The 19874-nt window shown below is 41.9% G+C and overlaps 1 protein-coding gene across 1 annotated transcript in view; it reads right to left on the reverse strand.

Annotated features, from left to right (window-relative positions):
* Positions 1-19874, reverse strand: part of Dnah14 (dynein axonemal heavy chain 14) — a 197374-nt gene that overhangs the window by 160314 nt on the left and 17186 nt on the right. The window contains 11 exon segments of the mRNA XM_035445296.1: positions 2377-2567; positions 4026-4395; positions 5195-5536; positions 8093-8437; positions 9290-9456; positions 12925-13022; positions 13110-13155; positions 13668-13950; positions 14263-14381; positions 18276-18282; positions 19060-19314. Coding sequence (XP_035301187.1) covers positions 2377-2567; positions 4026-4395; positions 5195-5536; positions 8093-8437; positions 9290-9456; positions 12925-13022; positions 13110-13155; positions 13668-13950; positions 14263-14381; positions 18276-18282; positions 19060-19314 — 2223 coding nt within the window.

Raw genomic sequence — 19874 nt, forward strand, 5'->3', positions numbered from 1 at the left:
TATGTGCGGCCAGTGCCATCTCTTCCAACTCCATTCCCTCCACACCAATGCCTATGGCCTTGCTACTTTCCAACAAGCTTTTACTTCCTACATTTCTTAGAGCATCACCCAAGAGAAAGCAACCCAATGAACCCAGATTTCTATAGCTTCTTTTTCTTTGCTACATTAACCAAAGACTAAGGGTGTTTTGGTTGGTTTTTGTTTTGTTTTGTTTTTATGCATTGGTAAGATATACAAGCTTTCTTCCACATGCATTGACTGCAGGTTCCCATAAGATCCTGGTAGAAAATCTTTAGATTCACTCCCATTCTAGAGACTCAGAGAACTTCTCAGTTCCACCTTTCAAATGAACTACCTGGGATTACTGTTTCTATCCCTTATTACAAAACTGAATCTACCACTACTCTTACACATATAATCTCCACGGGGCTAAAGAATGAGGCTTAATAGAGGGAGGAGTGATGAGCAAAGGGGTCAAGACCAGGCTGGTGAAACCCACAGAAACAGTTGACCTGAACAAGGGGGAGCTCATGGACCCGGGACTGATAGCTGGGAAACCAACATAGGATAGAACTAGGGTCCCTGAACGTGGGTGTCAGTTAGAAGACCTGGGTCTATGGTGCCTCTGGTAATGGATCAGTATTTATCACTAGTGTCTGAATGGACATTGGGAACCCATTCCATATAGAGGGATATTCTCTTAGCCTAGACACATGGGGGAGGGTCTAGGCCCTGCTCCAAATGATGTGACAGACTTTGAAGATCCCCCATGGAAGGCCTCACCCTTTCTATGGAGAGGAAAGGGATGGGATGGGGGTCGGTGGGAGGCATGGGAGGAGGGGAGGGAGAGGGAACTGGGATTGATATATAAAATAAGATTGTTTCTAATTTAAATAAAAATGATAAAAAAAGAATGAGGCTTAATCTCTGTTTGCTAATGCAGCACAGCAGGTGCTATGAACCAAGAGAAGATGAACTTGCACCATTTGTTATGTGTTTCCAAAGATGACACAGAGGGCTCGGGTTGACAGGGAGTGTTTGTGGCCTTAAACAGCAGCAGTGTGAAAGAGGCTTGCTCTTTAACATCTGAAGGGAGAGACCCTGGTTACCTGTACTGCTGACCATGCCCATTTGGGCGTGGTTACAGGTACGTAGAGGGTAGGACAAGAGAGAGGATGGGAGGTGGCTCTCTCTCTCTCTCTCTCTCTCTCTCTCTCTCTCTCTCTCTCTCTCTCTCTCTCTCTCTCTCTCTCTCTCTCTCTCAGAGTTCAGCTAGCTCCTGGAAGCATCTGGGACTGGACTTCTCTGAGTGCCAAATCTGGTTACTGATTCCTTGTATGAGTATATATTCCCCAAAAATTACCAGTTAATAACCTATCTCGGGTTCGATTTTGTTCCTCATCAAACATCTATCATTCAGGCAACATAGATTTTAAAGCCCCAGAACTAGCTAAAAGTTTTATGCTACAGAAAAACTTTTCCTCCAACTATACTTTGAGATGGCTAAAAATAAAATGTAGATACAATGTGTAAGACAAAGTCTGAGCCACCTGAATCTAGTCCTGTTGAGTCTTTATGATCAAAGCTTGATAGGCAAAGAGGTGGGTTTTCAAATGCTGTGATACTGGGACAGTTTTAGAAGGATGCTACTGCCTTTAATGAATTATCATCTCCTGTAACCTTCGAGCATAAAGTCTCTACATTTACATCATATAGATCTTATTCGCTTTGCTATTTTTTGAGAAATGATTTTGCATAGACCAGGCTGGCCTCAGGTAGGGTTTACATTTAAGAATGGCCTCAAACTTCTGATCCTCAGTCTGCCTCTACCTCCTGAGGGCTGAGATTACAGGCACACACCATATTCCAGGTTGGTTTACATGGTCTTAGGAATAGAACCCAGAGTTCCTAAATGCTAGGCAGGCTCTCTACAAACCAAGACATATCTAGAGCCCTATATAATAGAGCTTTGTGGGAAATCAAACTGTTGCTAATTTGGCTTTTAAAACAAAATATTGTTATTTGTAAGACTGTCCCAATACGTTCTTAATATATTTTCACTATGTATAAGATGAGCCACAGTGCATTTGACATTTCTAGACCTATAAAATGTAATCTGTGTAAGAATTGGCATGATAAAGAATGACGTTTGTCACATACAAAAGCCAGGGTTACTGTTCTCTAGTCGCCTCAGTAATAAAGCTAAAACGAAGCCCCCTCCCCCCAAATATAACAGTCTGTCAGGGACTCCTGGCTATCCCAGACACTCCGCCCACCTCCCTGTTTTCTAATGTATGTTCCTTGTAGGCTTCCTTGCCTGTAATTAAAACTAACCCCTCATGATTCAGCATGTTCTTGTCAACTATTTTTACTTACCTTGAGAGCTAGCAGTTTGTCTACTGAGAGGTTTTTATCAAGAGAAATCGACTTTCCGGTAAGCTCCCGAAGAGCCTCCCAGTGCCGTGGCTTGAGACAAGAGTTTCCCAGTGCTGTGATGATAGGAAGTTCCTGCTTGAAGTCCATCACTGACTGCTTGAGGTGTGCTACCATATCATTTTTAGGCAAACCTATAAATACCAGGAATTTGGTAGACTAATGATATGTTCATATCTTTTTAACCAAATGAACTGAGAAGATGAGAATTTTTCCTTAAAATTTGCTAATCAATATAATGCCGTTTTATCACTTGTTAATCTTCATTATAGAACAATGAAGCCTTACTGATGCCAAACAGTTATAACATCAATTAAGGATTGAAATATAAGAAAATAATTATCCAGATAAATGGCTAAACACCAAGTGGAACAGACCCAAGTTGTCTTGGGAAATGTAGTGCTTGGAAGGCACCTAGCACCAGGTTTCCCAGACTTCTTTCCCTCACAGGAATATACATCACACACACACACACACACACACACACACACACACACACACACACACACACACGTGGATTTTTGTTTGTTTGTTTGTTTGCTTGTTGAGATGTTTTTCTGGAACAGGATCTTATCATGTAATTTAGGTTGGTCTTGAATTTATGAACCTCCTGCCTCAGTCTCCTAAGTGCTGGGATTGCAGGCACTCCACTGTGTGGAGGCTCCACGCTCCACACAGCCCCATTGTGACAGTGACATTTATTGTGTAATACAGTGTACACTTGTTCCTTTGCTTCTGTGCTGTTGGGGATTGAAACACAGGCCTTTGTCCTCTAAAGCGCATGCTCCATAGTGGAGCTACAGCCCTAGGTTGTACAATTTAACAGCAAGCAAGCTAAAATGTTTCGATGGCCCTTCTAGAGAATGGTTTCTAGCTTGAGGTGTAGTGAGTGACAAGGGAGACTTAACAAAAAGCAAAGACAATCTTGTCCACGTTAAACACAGAGAATGCTGTCACAGGGCAGCGTGTCTGTGTAGGCACCACCTCAAAAGTGATGGTTATCACAGGCCAATGTCACAGAATGACTTGAGGTGTTTTTCCCACTGCCCAAAGGATGTTATAAGCATCAGATATAGAATTCAGGAAACAATTCTGCAGGCAGGATCTTAGCATCAAGATATCTCAAGCTCACAAACCCTGGGAGTCAAAACTGATTCTGAAATATCTGGACATCTACCCATGAAGCCAACTTTGCCTGCGTGCATGTGCGTGCGTGCGTGCGTGCGTGCGTGCGTGCGTGCGTGCGTGCGTGTGTTTGAGACAATGTTTCTCTGTGTAACAGTCTTGGCTGTCCTGGCATCTGCTCTGGAGACCAGGCTGGCCTCAAACTCACATAGATCCACCTGCCTCTGCCTCCTGAGTGCTGGGACCAAAGGTGTGCATTATCACCACCCAGCTCATGAAACCAACCTTTAAAAGATACCAAACTATTCATAATTACTTGTGGTTATCCATCCCTCCGGAGACCCAAGGCTTTAAACTGTTTCTTGCTTTAGTGAATGATCTCTACTTAAATTCGTTTAACTGTCTCTCTGCAGATGTCGTTTTGCCTTTGGCGGGTAGGAAGCTTGGAGGAGTGCAGTGCACGGTACCTTTTTCCAGGACAACGATTATGTGCAGCCACTTGGCGACGTTACTCCTCACTAAGTTTACATCGATGCTCTGGAGACTGCATCTCTTCCATTCCCAGAAAAGCGTCACCCACTCTTCCTGTGCCTCCCATAACAGCTTCTTGAGCATCAGGTCACACTCAATTTCGGAGAGCTCCGACAGCACAATCTGAGACATCTCCTCTATGTTAAGAGTGTGCATGTGCGCCTGGGACTCGTCAAAATAGTTCTGGTAGCTTGCGTATGTTTTCACTTTCTCAGTCAGGTTTTCAGTTTTCGCTATGTAGGAATTGATCATGTCCTTGGCTTTTGAAACTGAAGTACTGGCACACAGCAGGGCGGGGTTTCTGATCTAAAACCCAGAGGAAAAATACTCAAAGAGGCAAGACTACCCAGAACACAACCATGTCTTGCTGGCACCACCTCTAGCAAATAACCTACTTTTTGACATGATAAAGTGAATGGAATTGGAATATTACCACCTGACTCAAGAGCCTAGAACAATTTTCAGAGAGTCTGCTTTTTGTTGCTCCCTTTTATTCTGTTGTTGAAGAACTTTGCTACCGTGTTTAATACATTCATCCGCATAGCTAAAGAAAATGCTAAATTCCGGGTAGAGCGGAAAAAAAAGGGGGGGGAGTTTTGTGATCTTATGTCCCATTAAACTTCACAAATCATCAAAACTCTATTTGGGAATCCCAGGGTGTGTTAGCTTCTTTTCCATTGCTGGGATAAAACACCATGACCAAGGCAACTAACTTACAGAAGAGTTTGGGATAAAAACCTATCGCAGCAGGAAAGCAGTGACTACAAGGATCAGGCATGGCAGCCAGAGCAGAGAGCTGCACCCTCAAGTTCTCTCAGGATGCAGAGAAGGCAAACCAGTATCATGTGAGGGTTTTACTCTGAAAGTCCACCCCCAGTGACATACTTCTTCCAGCAATGCCACACCTTCTTAACCACCCTAGACAGGGCCACTAGCTGGAGACTGAGTGTTCCAATATGGGCATTTCTCAATCAAAGCACCACACAGGGCAAATACATTTGGATTAAATTATTTAACTGGGATCCCATAGACAATGAGTATTTACACACATAGCATTACAGAAGACTGAGATGAAAAACCTAATAAAAACATAAAAAGCACTTACTTTATCTTTTAACTTGCTGACCTCCACTCTTAAACCAACAATATATACATCCAAACTGTTCCTGAATTTAGTTAGGGTGATTTCTTTATTGCTGGCAAGTATCCTTATAGCTGTTTTTAGATGATTTAACTTCATGAAAAGGATTCTGTAGATGGCATTCTGGTCTTCAGAAATTTCGATCTGGTAATGCCTCACAACAGAATACAGCTGAGAAATTGTGGAGAAATCTTTCTCTAATTGAGATAAACTCGAGGAAATATCTTCCAAAAAATTAAAGTGATCCACAAATTCCCCTACTTCCACAGGCTCAGAATCCAGTTTGTGCAGTGATGAGTCTAAGATCTGAAAGTATTGACGTGCCAATGATAAGTATGCAATAATTTCACTGTTTTAGAACATATTGTTTGAATCTTGGAATTCTGACTTCTACAGATGTAATTTCCGAAAACATTAATATACAAAGGGCACATAATTCTAAGTGTTTGCTAACTGCTAGAACACTGACACTACTAAATCCCTCTACCATGAGCAGAAAGGGCTTGACTATGTTTCACATGTAAAATAAATGGTATAAGACAGGCAAGACATTCTATGGATAACTTGAAATAAATAAGTATGATGGGGATTACAAGAGTGGGGCTGGAATATTGGGGGGGGCACACCATCATTCTGACCATTCATATCCCAGGTTCTCCTACACGGCCCCACCTTATTGAGAGAGTGTGTTTGCAAATCAGACAAGGAACTGAATCTCAAGTTAGTCTAAGATCAGAATGATGGTAAAGTTACAGAATCGTGATTCAACCCTAATCCGAGAGGCTTCTTCTTGCAATAGATGGCAGTTAGCAGAGACCCATGGCTGGCTAAGGTGCAGAGAGTAAGAAACGGTGGGATGCCTGGCCCTAAATGGGACACCTATTCACAATCCTCCCCTCCAAACTTCAGGGATTGTTGATGAAGAGGGGGCAGAGTTGGTGAACTCAGGGGAACAGTCTTTTCTGGACACAACAGGGAAGTTGTACATATGGACGCACAGCAATTGTAACAGCCCTCACAAGACCTGTGAAAGCTCGAGCCGGACCAAATCCCAGCATGGAGAGGGGAGATGGACAGGAAGTCCCACCCCCACGAGGGAGCTATTGGCATTTGATAGCTTCCGGGAGAGGGAGAGTCAGTTTTCTTCAATGGTCTGACCCCTGGTAGCTCAACTACACTCCGGAATAGGCTCTACACTTGAGTAGCTGACCAACATAGATTAGATTTGAGGGGCTTAAAAAAGAGACAGAAAGGCAGCGCAAACTTGGGTAGGTAGGACGTGGGGGTAGACCTGGGAGGAATTGGGGAAGGAGATGAATATGGTCAAAATACATTGCCTGAAAGTCTCAAAAAAGTAATAAATATTATTTTTCAGTAGTGAATAATTGAAGTTAAAATGTGAGATGGTGTGGGGAAACTCTTAGGAAGGTAACTCTATGAATACATTTTACTGCCCAACTTCCTAGACCCAGAGTGGGCACGCTGCCTTCTTCTGCCCTGCTGCCTAGAAGAGGCATTTGATGTCAGAGGTGCCTAGGGGAAGGCCCAGTGAGCCCCAAGCATCCAGTACTCTCTGTGACTTTGTGGAGTCTCAAAGTAAACTTAGGCTGTCTCGCTGTAATACTACTCTCTGACAGAGGGATTACTTCTAACATGTGTAAACCGCGGTTCATTTCTTTTGGTGGTTGTGGTGGTGGGAGGGGGTCATATGTACCTGAACCCAGTTACATTAACAATCGCCTGCAATGGTCAGCCTGATGGTCAGCCCAGTGCTTCTCCACTACTGGCACTTCTCCTTTAGTAATTAGCATTTTTAAAACGATTCCTGGTCCACCCAGGCTCTGTTAGATACTTCTGATGAGATTTTATGCTACATTAAGACTCTGTCTGCGCAAGAACAATGCCACCTTCTCACCGTTATATTGCAGAGGCACAGCACTAACTTTAGGTTTAAGAAGTATTGGTGGTCTGGCTAAATAAAGAGAAGATGACAGCTGTTATCATAGATTCCAGTTTTTAAGCAGGTCGAGGGCATTAGTGAGGATGCTGGTATAGACAATGGCTGGCATACAAGGATCCATATTTGTCCTAGAAACTTAAATTTGGGGTGCTCCCAGGCGTTTACATGCTCGAAGTTTTCCACAGAAGCTTCAAATGACCATGGTCTTAGAAATTTGTCCCATAAGAGAACTACCCCCAATGGCAGCCTGAATTCACACTGAACACTCATCAGCGATCCAAGATTTACCACAGACACTCCATAGTATGGTGGATCTTATGTTCTAACTAAGAGGATGATGAACAAAGGAACATCTAAAATAATGCCAGATAGTGATGCATTGTTAAAAAGGCAAAATGGGGGAGGGGTGGAAAAACGACACGGGAAGCCGCAGCTTGCAGTGTGGTTACAGACAGTTCTCAGGTAGGTGCTGGGGAGATGGCCGAGTTGGGTAAAGCACTTGCCATGTAGTCTGAGGGCTCAAGCTTGCCTCTCCACAAACTGTAAAACCAGACACAGCAGCATGTCCATAATCCCAGGGTTCCCAGGGCCAGATCCAGTGGAGACAGAAGAATTCCCAGAAGCCCAAGGGCCTGGTTTATGCTACAATCAGGAGACACGATTTCTCTAACAAGGAGGAAGACAAGCTAACACTGAAGTTGTTCTCTGACTGCCACACTTGTGCCACAGAGCACTTGCCAGTCACACTTGTATGTGTGAATGCACACACACAGACAAAGGTGAAAAACAAAAGCAAATGTAATCACACTACTTTCAGGTTCTCTGAGGATAACACTTCTGCATATTTTTGAGTGTGTATCTTACAGTTAATCTTACGGAAAAGGACAGGTTTAAAGACTTACTTCCAATAGGTTTGTATTATGTTCCTCAATTGCACAGCGTAACAGGTTGTAGCTCATTTCTATAATGCTGTCAACATACGGTAAGCATGCTAATTGATAATCCAAACTTTTCACACAAAAAATTCCAAGGCGCATCTCGATGGACATAGTCACAATCTGTTTTAGGTAGTTTCTGAATTTATGTATTATAGTTTTAAACTCTGTTGATGTTAACATCCCCATGAATGGCAGTTTCATACTCATGACTTTGGCCTTTTCTACCATGTAACAGTACTTTAAAAACCTGCAGCTGTAATCGCTAACCAGGCCCATTGAATTGCCAATAATCGCCAGCAGACTCACAATCTGTGAATGACAATGATATAGTCATCAGCACACTCACAATCTGGGAATGACAATGATACAATAGTCAGCACACTCACAATCTGGGAAATGACAATGATACAGTCGTCAGCACAGTCATAATCTGGGAATGAAAATGCTACTCAAAACTTTCATGATAGGAGTGGAAATGCATAGTTTGGCAAACTGATAGTTTCTGTTAAATAATGGTCCTTGTGCAAGTCATTCTGTTTGGAGCTGGAATTAAATATTGAAATATGCTGAAAACAAGACCAAGAAATGAAGGCAACTAACACTTGACTTTTATGTAAAGCTTACACAGATATTTAGTTTTGTAATCAAGGTGTTAATTGAACTATGTATTACAGAGACCAGCCATCTGTTTCACTGCTTGTCACAAGATTTTGAAGTGTCTCTCTTGAGATAGCCTCAGAGAAAGCTAGTCCTATGTATTCACAGCTTCACCTGGTTCTTAAGACATAGTTGTTTTGGACAGCATAGAATCCAGACACAAGCTGAGGTAATGATATTCTACTGTCAATTTGGACAAAAATATATAGTTAGGTGGCAAGGGAAGGACTGGGAAATGGTGAGCCAACATATTGGCAAGCCAAAGTCACAAAAGAACCATAGGGATGAAAACTCACTTCCACAGTGGAGGTTTGGAAAACTAGGGTAAGTAGAGCTCAGACGGGTGTGGGGGGGGAGATGATGTAGAGTCCCACTGGGATGACGCTCCCGTTGCCATGGATTAGGATGCTCTGAAGCTTCCCACACATCACGTTCATAGAATAATTTCAGTGGGGTTCTGCTCCCTTACCACCCACTTCCAAGACATGATATCTTGAAACTTACTTTGTTTTGGTAGTTAGCATCTGTTTCAAAGAGGATATGGAAATCTGGCCATCGAATCAGCTTCTTGTATTTGGATACATTTTTTGTCTTATTAGGTAAATCCGGGGCTGAAACCAAATCAATGATGTTGGAGAGGCGAGGGTCTTGGTGAAGAGGCGTGATGGTGGCTGGAACACAGCATTGAAGAATTAGTATTTCCAGGAGTCTTTCAGAAGCCACACTTGAAAAGTAGCCACAGCATTTAGTCCTGTTCAAAACTGACAGAGACTTGATTAATGGGCAGACATTACTCTGTATTGACGGAGGGATTCACAGACATGTGCAAAGGTTTGCATTTAGCATTATAAACAGAAGGAACTGTTACAGATAATGAGTCGTGGTAGGAGCAGCCACACAAAGTAAAACCTGGGAATATTGTCTTTTGTGTGGAAAGTGTTATACTGTTCTGAGTATACAAGGGCAAGGCAGCTACTGGGAAGGAGTTGACAGTTTAGATGTCTGTGGACCTTTCCCTTCACCCCCAACAAAGAAAGGAAACTTCGATATATACTTTACAGCTTACACAATTAACTCCAGAGTACATAATGGATGACTCCTAGGAGAAAATAGTGGGACCCTGGATTAAGGAAGTTCTGGACACAAAACCAAAAGCATAACATGCATGGTAGAAATAAATTGATATGTTGGGAATTTATATTACCAAGTAGTTTAGCTTTATTAGTGAAAATGAGAGCTAAGGCAAAGGGGGGAAAGTCTTTGCAAATCTTACAGCTGGTAACAGATTTGACCTAGCACACTTAAAAGATCTCTCACACACAGCAGCCAGTAAACATTGACAAAACATACAGATGATAACTGGGATAAGGGAAAATGAACCATCTATCAAGTCCTAGTGAAACAGAAATCACCAAAATGTGGTATTACTACCTCCCCATTGAAATGGAGAGAGGAACTTTTTAAAGGTTGGCAATATGACATGGGCAAAGGCTAGGAAAACCCAGAAAGCGCCATGCACCACAGGTAAGAATATAAAGTAATTCTGCTACACTGAAAATATAATCTGAGAATTCAAATACAATTGAACCTATGGCACACATATGTGGTGATATATTGTTTCTGATTTAATAAATCTTGCATGGCGATTAAAATGTAAAGCTAGCCACAGCCATAGAGTTGCTATACATCTTTAACCCCAGCAGCTATACTGCTAGCCATAGAAGCTAGTTGTGGTGGTGGCCCACACCTTTAATCCCAGCACTAGAGAGGTATATGAGACAGAGCAGGATCTCAGCGCTGGCGTTCAGTCTTAGGGAATTAGTCTCCAGCCACGTTGAGGACAGGATCTCCCCAGCCTTGATAGAGATAAGAGCTCTCTGGTGGCTTGGTTTGTTTTGCTTCTCTGATCTTCAGCTTGAACCCTAATATTTGTTTCTGGGTTTTTATTATTCATGCTTCACAGATATGTAAACAGAAGATGGAGTAACGACTATTCCTTATAGAAAAATCCTGAGTGACAAATGTGTGAGGAATTAGAGGAACAGACACTCCTTTTGGGAAGTCACAGTTAACTGATGCAGGATTTCCCACTGATGAATGCTAAAATTAATGGGTGTATTTTTCAGCACAAATACAATGTTTGTATTATCTTATAACTCTCCCCAGGTCCACCTTAGCCCAGAACTTGTGATTAGCAACAAGACGTGCAGCCTCGTGTGCTACTGACCTCAGACAGTGAAAGGATGCCCAACTATTACAACATCCCAGCCCCAAATGCATCATCTCATGGGGATGCCCAACTATTACAACATCCCAGCCCCAAATGCATCATCTCATGGGGATGCCCAACTATTACACATCCCAGCCCCAAATGCATCATCTCATGGGGCAGACAAACCAAACTGACGTGTCTTTATGGGATAACTAACTAGTGCATTAAAAAAAATCCCAAGAAAAGGAGCTATCATAGGTCAGAAGACTGAGGAGACAAGTGCAGTGTGGAACTGTGTGTGGACTCTGTGGACTCTGGATCCTGGAATGGAAAACTGACCTCCGTGAAGTGGCTGAATTTTGTCATTTCATTAGCACTACTGTACAGTTGGTTGTGCGGTTTGGACGATCACAGCACAGGGTGGGGGGGCATGTGAAGAGCATGCAAGGATGCTCTACTATGTGGTGACTTTCATAGAAGCCTCACATTATTTTATAATGAAGATTTCAAAAACAAATCAAATGACAAAAACACTGTGTATTGAGGAAAAAAAGCCATGGAAGTGGTCAGATGTTTTAACCCAGGAAACAAAGACCTCAAAATAAAAGAAGGAAAGGAAATCTAAGTGGCAAAAGGAATTTATCTCTAGAAAGACAGACAGGGGGCCTACTTCTCCACACTTAGTCTCCCTACCTTAAACTTAAGAAACGTTAGTACAGAATGATACATGTCTATAATTTCTATACAGTAGTTAATTCCAGGTGATAAATCCCTGGGCGGAAACAAGTCTGCAGTGATAAAAGCTAGAAGGCAATGGCATAGATCTATAGCTGCCTGTACTTAGCAAAAATATGTCATATGACAAATGAGTTGCTAAGGGTCCTACTAGTTTAATTTTTTTCCTAAAACTTATTGTGAGAAATGAACAAATTCTTTGGCCAAGGAAGTCACTGCCATGTAATCTCAAATTATTACACATAGCTGAAAATACTCATTTAAAATTTATTCAAGGTGGAAACAAGATCTTTGTAATGCTATGAAACAAAATTCAAATACTTAAGCCTTGAGCTGCTTGCCCTATTCTTATCTTTTATACATTTTGTTTATATGCATGCAGGCTAATCTTGGTTGTCAATTTGACTACATCTATAGTCTATCATCTATTAAAGCCAAGCAGCTAGACACACCTGTGAGGGATTTGCTTGACCCGATCATTTGAAATGGGAAGACCCACCCTAAATCTGGGCCACACCTCCTAGTGACAGCCCACATAGAAGGACATGGGAGAAGGAAGCTTTTGCTCTTTTGCTTGCTTGCCCTCACTCTCATTGGCAAGTTCATCTATCCTGTTCCTGAGGCAGTCCTTCATTGGTATTAGAACCTACTTCTTTGGGATACTAACAGAAACTGAAGACTAGAACTTCTCTGGGACTTCAACAATCAACTGGAGCTTCTGGGACATCCAGTCTCATGGACTGGACAACCACCACTGGGACAAAGCCATTGTTGGACTACCACTCTAATAAATCCTCCTCTCTCTCTCTCTCTCTCTCTCTCTCTCTCTCTCTCTCTCTCTTTCTCTCTCTCTCTCTCTCTCTCGTGTGTGTGTGTGTGTGTGTGTGTGTGTGTGTGTGTGTGCACAGATATGGATATGTACACACACATATGTATATACACACAAACTCATTCCATCAGTTCTGTTCCTTTAGCAAACTCTAACACCATATGTGTACACACACACATACACACACACACACACACACACACCCCTTCAAATAATTCCAAATTAACATTGCTTGATCCTAAACACTGGAATTCATGGTATCTTATTTATAACTGCCTTATATATTACAGACTAAGAGCATCACATAATAATCAATTTAAAAAGGATTTTCAAAGAAGGTACTAAGCCTTTTCAAGTACTTACTTATATATTTTTCTATGGTTGCTATCACATTTTGAATTTGTATTGAAAAGTCCAGTCTGTTGGGATGTATAAGGAGGTTTGTTGGGAATTCATTAAATCTGAGAGAAAGCAATAAATAAAATATATTCAAGTGAATACAGTACCCAACAAAATACATCTACTTATTTTAAAAGTCTCTTACTTACTTATTATAGATGTGCCCTTGCTCAGACTCAAGCAGGAGTCCTGTGTCTATTAGAATTCATTGAAAGGGAGAAAATAAAAATTGATTAACATTTTAAGATTCTAGACAACACCTTAATATATATGAATATTTTCTAAACATCCAGAGAGTCAATTATGGAGACCTGCTGAAAGGGTATTCCATCAGCAGACACCAGACTCTGATGCCAAGACAGGAGATGTCAGATAAGAGTCCCAGAGTGTGTTCTCCTTTACTGCAGGTCTGGGAGAAGGATCAGGGCCTCACACATGCTAGGCAAACACTCTACCACGGAGTGGCACCCTTGCTTAAGAGTCTGCACTTTGGGCAGCCATTCCAGGTAAGTGCATGCTGATCAGGAGCGCTCGGAAGCCCCTGGGTGAGAGATCCTACACATGTCAAAGGTACTGTCACCCACATGTTCTGTCCCTGCTTGCCATAGCATGTATGAATATCATACTACCCAAACTCATAAAGTGTAAACTTCATTTTTTTTTTTGCTTATTATTTGCAGCTGCCAGTATGCTTCCTTTTGTCTTACCTGAAAGGATACGTCTGAGGAGGATACCAAACTTGCTCGGCTGATTGTATTTCATGAGAAAGTCTTCACTTGAGGTTCTCACAAAACTTCTTCTGTTTTCAAAATAGTCATCATCATCATCACATGATAGAGTATCATCAAGGAACTGCTCAGACTTCTGAGCCTTCTCTTCAGCTTCCTCTGGAGACTCATTCGATGTGGGCGTTCTCAAATGTAGTTGTACTTCAAATACTGGTAGATATGTTTTTTTCAAATCCATCTCCAGTTTCTGTCTATGTAAAATCTAATTTAGCAAATATATCCACAAGACAAGAACAAAATAGGACATTTAATTTGTGATAATAAAGTTTAAATAGTATTGTAAATTATAACTATATTTATATGTCAAAAAGCAGATAAATAAAATGTGAATTAATGTCAGTGGAAAATTTGGGATAGGCATTATTACAGCCTTTTACAATTGGAGAAGAAGGCATACATGTGTGTGTGTGTGTGTGTGTGTGTAGCAAACAATCATTAATGGAATTTTTAATTCTGGAACTTGCTATCCATCTTATATCAAAATTTGTATTAATGCTTCTAAGGAGCAGCTTACCGCATCAATATTAGTGTCTGGCTTGGGTTCCAAGTTTTGAACAGGAGGAAGATGAGGTAAACGTGAATCAATGAATTCTTCATCATCACTTGATATCTTTCTAGAAAAGATCTTCCTTGCTCTAGATTAAGAAATGGGAGGCAAATTTATTTTTGAAATCACATATTGTAATATTTAATATGAGAATATATTAAGAATTCACATAACAAGCAAGAAAAGAGGAAAGGAAGGAAGGAAGGAAGAAAGAAAGGAAGGAAGGAAGGAAGGAAGGAAGGAAGGGTAAGAAAGTTACCAATGTGGTAAAGGGCTGGGCTGACAACTCCGTTGGTGAAGTGTTTGTCATGCAAGTGTGAGGACCTGAGTTTGAATCATCAGAACTCACAAAGGAGCCAGGCATGGTTGTGACATCAATATACTCTCTGTGGTGGCAAGAAAAGAGGGAGACACAGACAGACCCCTGGATGCTTGCAGGCTAACGAGCCAGGCCTACGTGGTAAGGTTCCAGGTCAGTAAACAATCGTGTCTCATACAGAAAGGTGGAAGGCACCTGAGGACAAACAGCCAAGAGACAATGTCCTCTGACCGCCACATCTAGGTGGCACCCACATGTGCAGCAGGACAGCCCCCACATCACACCCAAACACACACACATACACAGACACAGACACACAGACACACAGACACACACACAGACACACAGACACACACACAGACACACAGACACACAGACACACACACAGACACACACACACACACACACACACACACACACACACACACAAGCAGGGAAAGAAAACAATTTGGCTGGCCCTTTCTCCAAAGATGTACTAGTAGATGATAAGCATAGAAAAGGTGATTAAAATCACTAATGATTAGGAAACCAAACTAAAATCTCAAGAGATTACCTCATACTTATAACACAAATAGTAAAAACCCAGACACAGATATTGGGGTTCAAGCTGAAGGTCAGAGAAGCAAAGTGGCCAGCCACCAGAGGGCTCTCACCCCTACCAATGCTCAGATTGAATGGGCGATCCACCAAACCTCGGATTGTATTCGCCAAATTTCAGACTGAGAGCTCTCTGGTGCCTTAGCCTCTTTGATTCTCTGGTCTTCAGCTTGAACCCCAATATCTGTCTCTGGGTTTTTATTATTTGTGTTAAAAAACACTCACCAGACTAGATCCATGTTGGTGAAAATATTAGAACCTGGTATATATTCCTGCTATAGACTAGACTGATGCAGACAGTGTTGTGGGAAACTGGAGACATGCTTCTTAAAATGTTAAATGTGGAAATGTATGATCCAGAAATTCTAAGTGTATACTGCAGGGAACAGAAATGAGGTGCCCAAGCAGATGTTCCAAACCAGAGTGCACAGCTGCATTCTAGCCATAGTCCACAGGAGAGAAATCTAACACATCAGTAGAGACGGACAATGTACTGCCAACAGATAACAGCATGACTGAGCCTTGAAAGGGAATGAAATTCTGATGCATGCTTCAACACAGATGGGTCGTAAAGATACTACTCTAAGTGAAATATGCCAGACAGAAAGAACAATGTCCATGATTCCAGATACGCAAGGTACCCAGAACGAATACATTCTTAGAAAGGGTGCCATGCTTAGAAAGGGGAGGGTAATGTGGAGTTATGTCGAAGATTCTGGAAGTAGATGGTGGTGGCCGTACAACTCTGTGAAAGTGTGTGATGACGCTGAACAGCACGCTTCAGGTGACATCTTTCATGTTATACAGATCTCAACCTCATAAAAATGATGTCTCATGCCAGGTGGTGTTGGCGCACGCCTTTAGTCCCAGCACTCAGGAGGCAGAGGCAGGCAGATCTCTGTGAGTTCGAGACCAGCCTGGTCTACAAGAGCTAGTTCCAGGACAGCCTCCAAAGCCACAGAGAAACCCTGTCTCGAAAAAAACAAAACAAAACAAAATGATGTCTCACTTTAGCAGGAAGAAGGGCAGAACGGAAAACTCCATGGTATTGAGTCTGAACTGGGGAGGATGGAAAGATAGAGTACACTGTTAGGAACATCCATCACACAGGGACTGTGGATAGAACCCAGAGCCTCATCCATCCTCACACATGCTCTATGATAAACTACGCTCTGTGTCCCCAGAGGAAGTAACTTGTAGTCAGGAAGACAGAGAAGTCATAAATAAACAGAAAATTCCAATACATGGAGATTGAGAGCATCCGATAGGAAGCAAGAGACGAGTACAGCCAGAATCATCCAGTTCTACCTAAAGAGACAAATGAGAAAAAACGGGAAATTGGACAAAGGGGAAAGACCAAAACAACTGACAAAATGAACAGTAAGTATAAATGTAATTTAAGGTATCTTGATTTCCTTCTCAAGAGACAGAAACTCTCTGGCTTGTTTAAAATTCAAAATCGAATTATGTTTCTAAAGTCCCTCGTCAAAAAACTAACAGAGGATCCACTTCCAACACAGAGCCAACTAAGATCCAAATGGTCCAACAGTTGCAGGACCCGCAGGAGATCATAAGTTGCCAACATGTGTTTGTGTGAGTGGGAGTGAAGACCAAGAGGAGCTGGGGTGTACTGGAGACTGGCCCGGGCCCCCACTCACAATTCCTGATGTGTGAGGAAAACAAGGAGTTGAGAAACAGGGGGATCCAGGAAGGGTTAAAACATCTCAAATATTTTTAGACATAGAGCAAAGGATCACTAGCCTCCTAGGAGCTAGGAAACAAGGAGGACCCCAAGAGAAGATTGCATAGCCCCTTGAAGAAGGAGACGGGGACAAGAACCCCTGACCAAATTGGGGCCTGGGGGCAGGGAGAGGAAAGAGAGTCTTCATCCAGTTGCTGTTCGAAGCAGAAACAGTCACCCATAGCTAAGCACTAAACCATACTACTGGAATTCAGTTGTGGGGAGGGAGGAGGGTTGCGCAAAGGAGCCAAGACGGGGATGGAGAGACCTGCTGAAACAGTGGACCTGACCTGATGATAGAATGGAGACCCTAGTCATAAAGCTGGGGAAACAGCATTGGACCAAACCAAACCCTCTGAGTGTGGGTGCCAGTTAGGAGCCCAAGACAGCCTATGGGACCTCTCAAAGCAGAGCCAGTCTTTAACCCTAGAGCACAAATGGACTTTGGGAGCTCATTCCCGGTGGAGGGATACTATTGCAGCCCAGATACAGCAAGGAGGGCCTAGGCCCTCCCCCAAACGATATGACAGACTTTGAAGGCCCTTGGTAGAGGGCCTCACTATCCCTGGAGAGGAGTCGGGGGATGGGTTGTGTGGGGAACATGGGATGATGGGAGGGCGAGGGGATGGGGGTGGATATGAAAATATGGGTAATTAAAACTAATAATAAAAAAGAAAAAATCTCAAATATCTGCAGCAAAGATTCCCTTTGCTGGAGAATAACCTCAACCCAGAGAAACGTCACAGGGGACAGGTCTGTGTTGTGTGGGCTGGAAATTAAACCACATACCACCCCCCCCCACACACACACACCAAACAAACAAGCAAGCAAAACCTGAGATATTGTCCTGGGGACCAGGCTTTAGCAGCTCAGGGATTGAGGGAGACCCATGGAGTCTGCAAACTAATCACTCATCTTGGCTCTTCTATTGAGGGGGCAAAACTTAACTCTCTGGGGCTGACCAAAAAGGGAAAGCACATATTCAGCTTTAGGGTCTCTCTCTCATTTCTTTCTTCTTTATTTCTTCTCTTACCTCTATCCAGAGGCATCCCTTCTGTCTCTCTAGATGTCTTCCTTCTGGCTCGATTTTTCCCCTTACAGCGTCTACACCCCAGCAAAATCTTTCAAGCAGTATAAAAATTACAATGTGGTTACCTTCCCTATGGGTTCAATACAATACCTGTAAAAATCTCAATTGTCATTTTTTATTTCTTTTCAGAAATCGGCAGGTTCATATAGAATGGCCAAAACAATATCAGGGGAAAAAAAGAGCAATGTTGGAAGACTGACAGTTCCTGATACAAAGTAGAATCATCAAGACACTACGATACTAACAGAAAGATAGACATAAAAATAGATGAAACAAAATGAAGTTGAGAAATAAATCTATATACTTATAGCAGGCTGGAATATCCACTGCCGAAAGAATTCGATGAAGAAAAAATAATTCTGGGACAATGGAATGATCCTATGGAAATGATCCCTGTCACACTACACATAAAGTTAATTTGCAACGTATCAAAGGCCGACTCAAAAGCTAAAGCTACAAAACATGTGACAAAAGACATACATCTTCAAGACCTTGGAAAACAAACAGCCAACAAGCACAGGAAAAAATGTTCAACATCATTAGTTATTATAGAAACAAAAATCAAAGTGTTAAAATACAGATCGATACAGATCGCATGATGGCAGCTACTATGTATCAGGCATTTATTCTGTGTTTATCAGCAACGTGATGACACAGTCCTTATTACTATTTCCACTTGATAAGGAAATTTCTGCTTTATTTCCACATGAGGAAACTACAGAACTTATTTAAATTTTGTTAGGCTAAGTCATGCAATTCAAATTCATATTTCACTGAGCACTTTGTATTTTATACAGGAACAAGGCCTACTCAGAATTTAAAGGGAAAAACACAAACTTTCCTTCAATTCATGGACAATATTAAGGTATTATTGATGATAAGAATTACATAAATGAGTGTAAGTTGTTTGCTACATGGAAGATTTCCAAAGTCCAACTTTAATTCTTGGATATTTTCTCCATAGTTAGCAATGTATTACAAGAATATAACTTCCCTTTATTAGTCAAAGCTTGGGACTTACTTCATGAGACTTTCATTGTTCTTTTCCTTTGAAAACGGCATTCTAGCAGAGCCACTGAAGAGACCCAAAAGCTGGCTGAGTGTAGAGTTCATGAGCTGACGAATGAGTTCTTGAAACAGGTAATCGATCAGCCTAGAAAACTTCATATTTGCTTCTAACAAACACCGATACTGGGGCAACTTAAAATGTGTTGTGTCGACTTCAGATGGTTTTGACTCAAAGAATTCTATAAGGTCTTTCTTTTCTGCAACCTATAATTTATAAAGTAGTTGGGAAACATGGCATTTCCCTATGTTAATGCAGGCGATCCGGGGTTTATAGTATTGTAATTAGCCTGAGCAGTATATAAAACTAAATTTTATCATCAACTTTCATCAACATTTTACCCCACGTTTACACTATATTTAAACACTGTCAAGAAGAGAGAGTCCTTGTGTGTTCTGAAGCCAATGATGTTCAGAATCTCAGAAGCAGGTCTGTTGGGAGGACAGGCAGGGGAGTGACTCCAGGCACTTACGCTGAGGGATCTCCAGCAGCACGTGGGGTCAGAATGCCTTGGCAGACAAGGTTTCCCTGTATTAGTGAATTCTCTTTATAAAAACCTCAGTAACGTTTCGTTTCATCTAGATGTTTCTCCTGAGCAGTGGAGTTTTCTTCATCTTGTGAACACTAAGAACTTTGTTAGTATTCAGGGTCCCTTTATATGTCAGCTCGGGCTAGATAGGAAGCGTCTTGAAATAGCATGAGATATTTATAATTCATACACTCATAGATATACATCTACAAACACATACCTGCATGCCTTATTGCA

Source organism: Cricetulus griseus, chromosome 5, assembly GCF_003668045.3.
Source record: "Cricetulus griseus strain 17A/GY chromosome 5, alternate assembly CriGri-PICRH-1.0, whole genome shotgun sequence".
NCBI classification, from domain to species: Eukaryota; Metazoa; Chordata; class Mammalia; order Rodentia; family Cricetidae; genus Cricetulus; species Cricetulus griseus.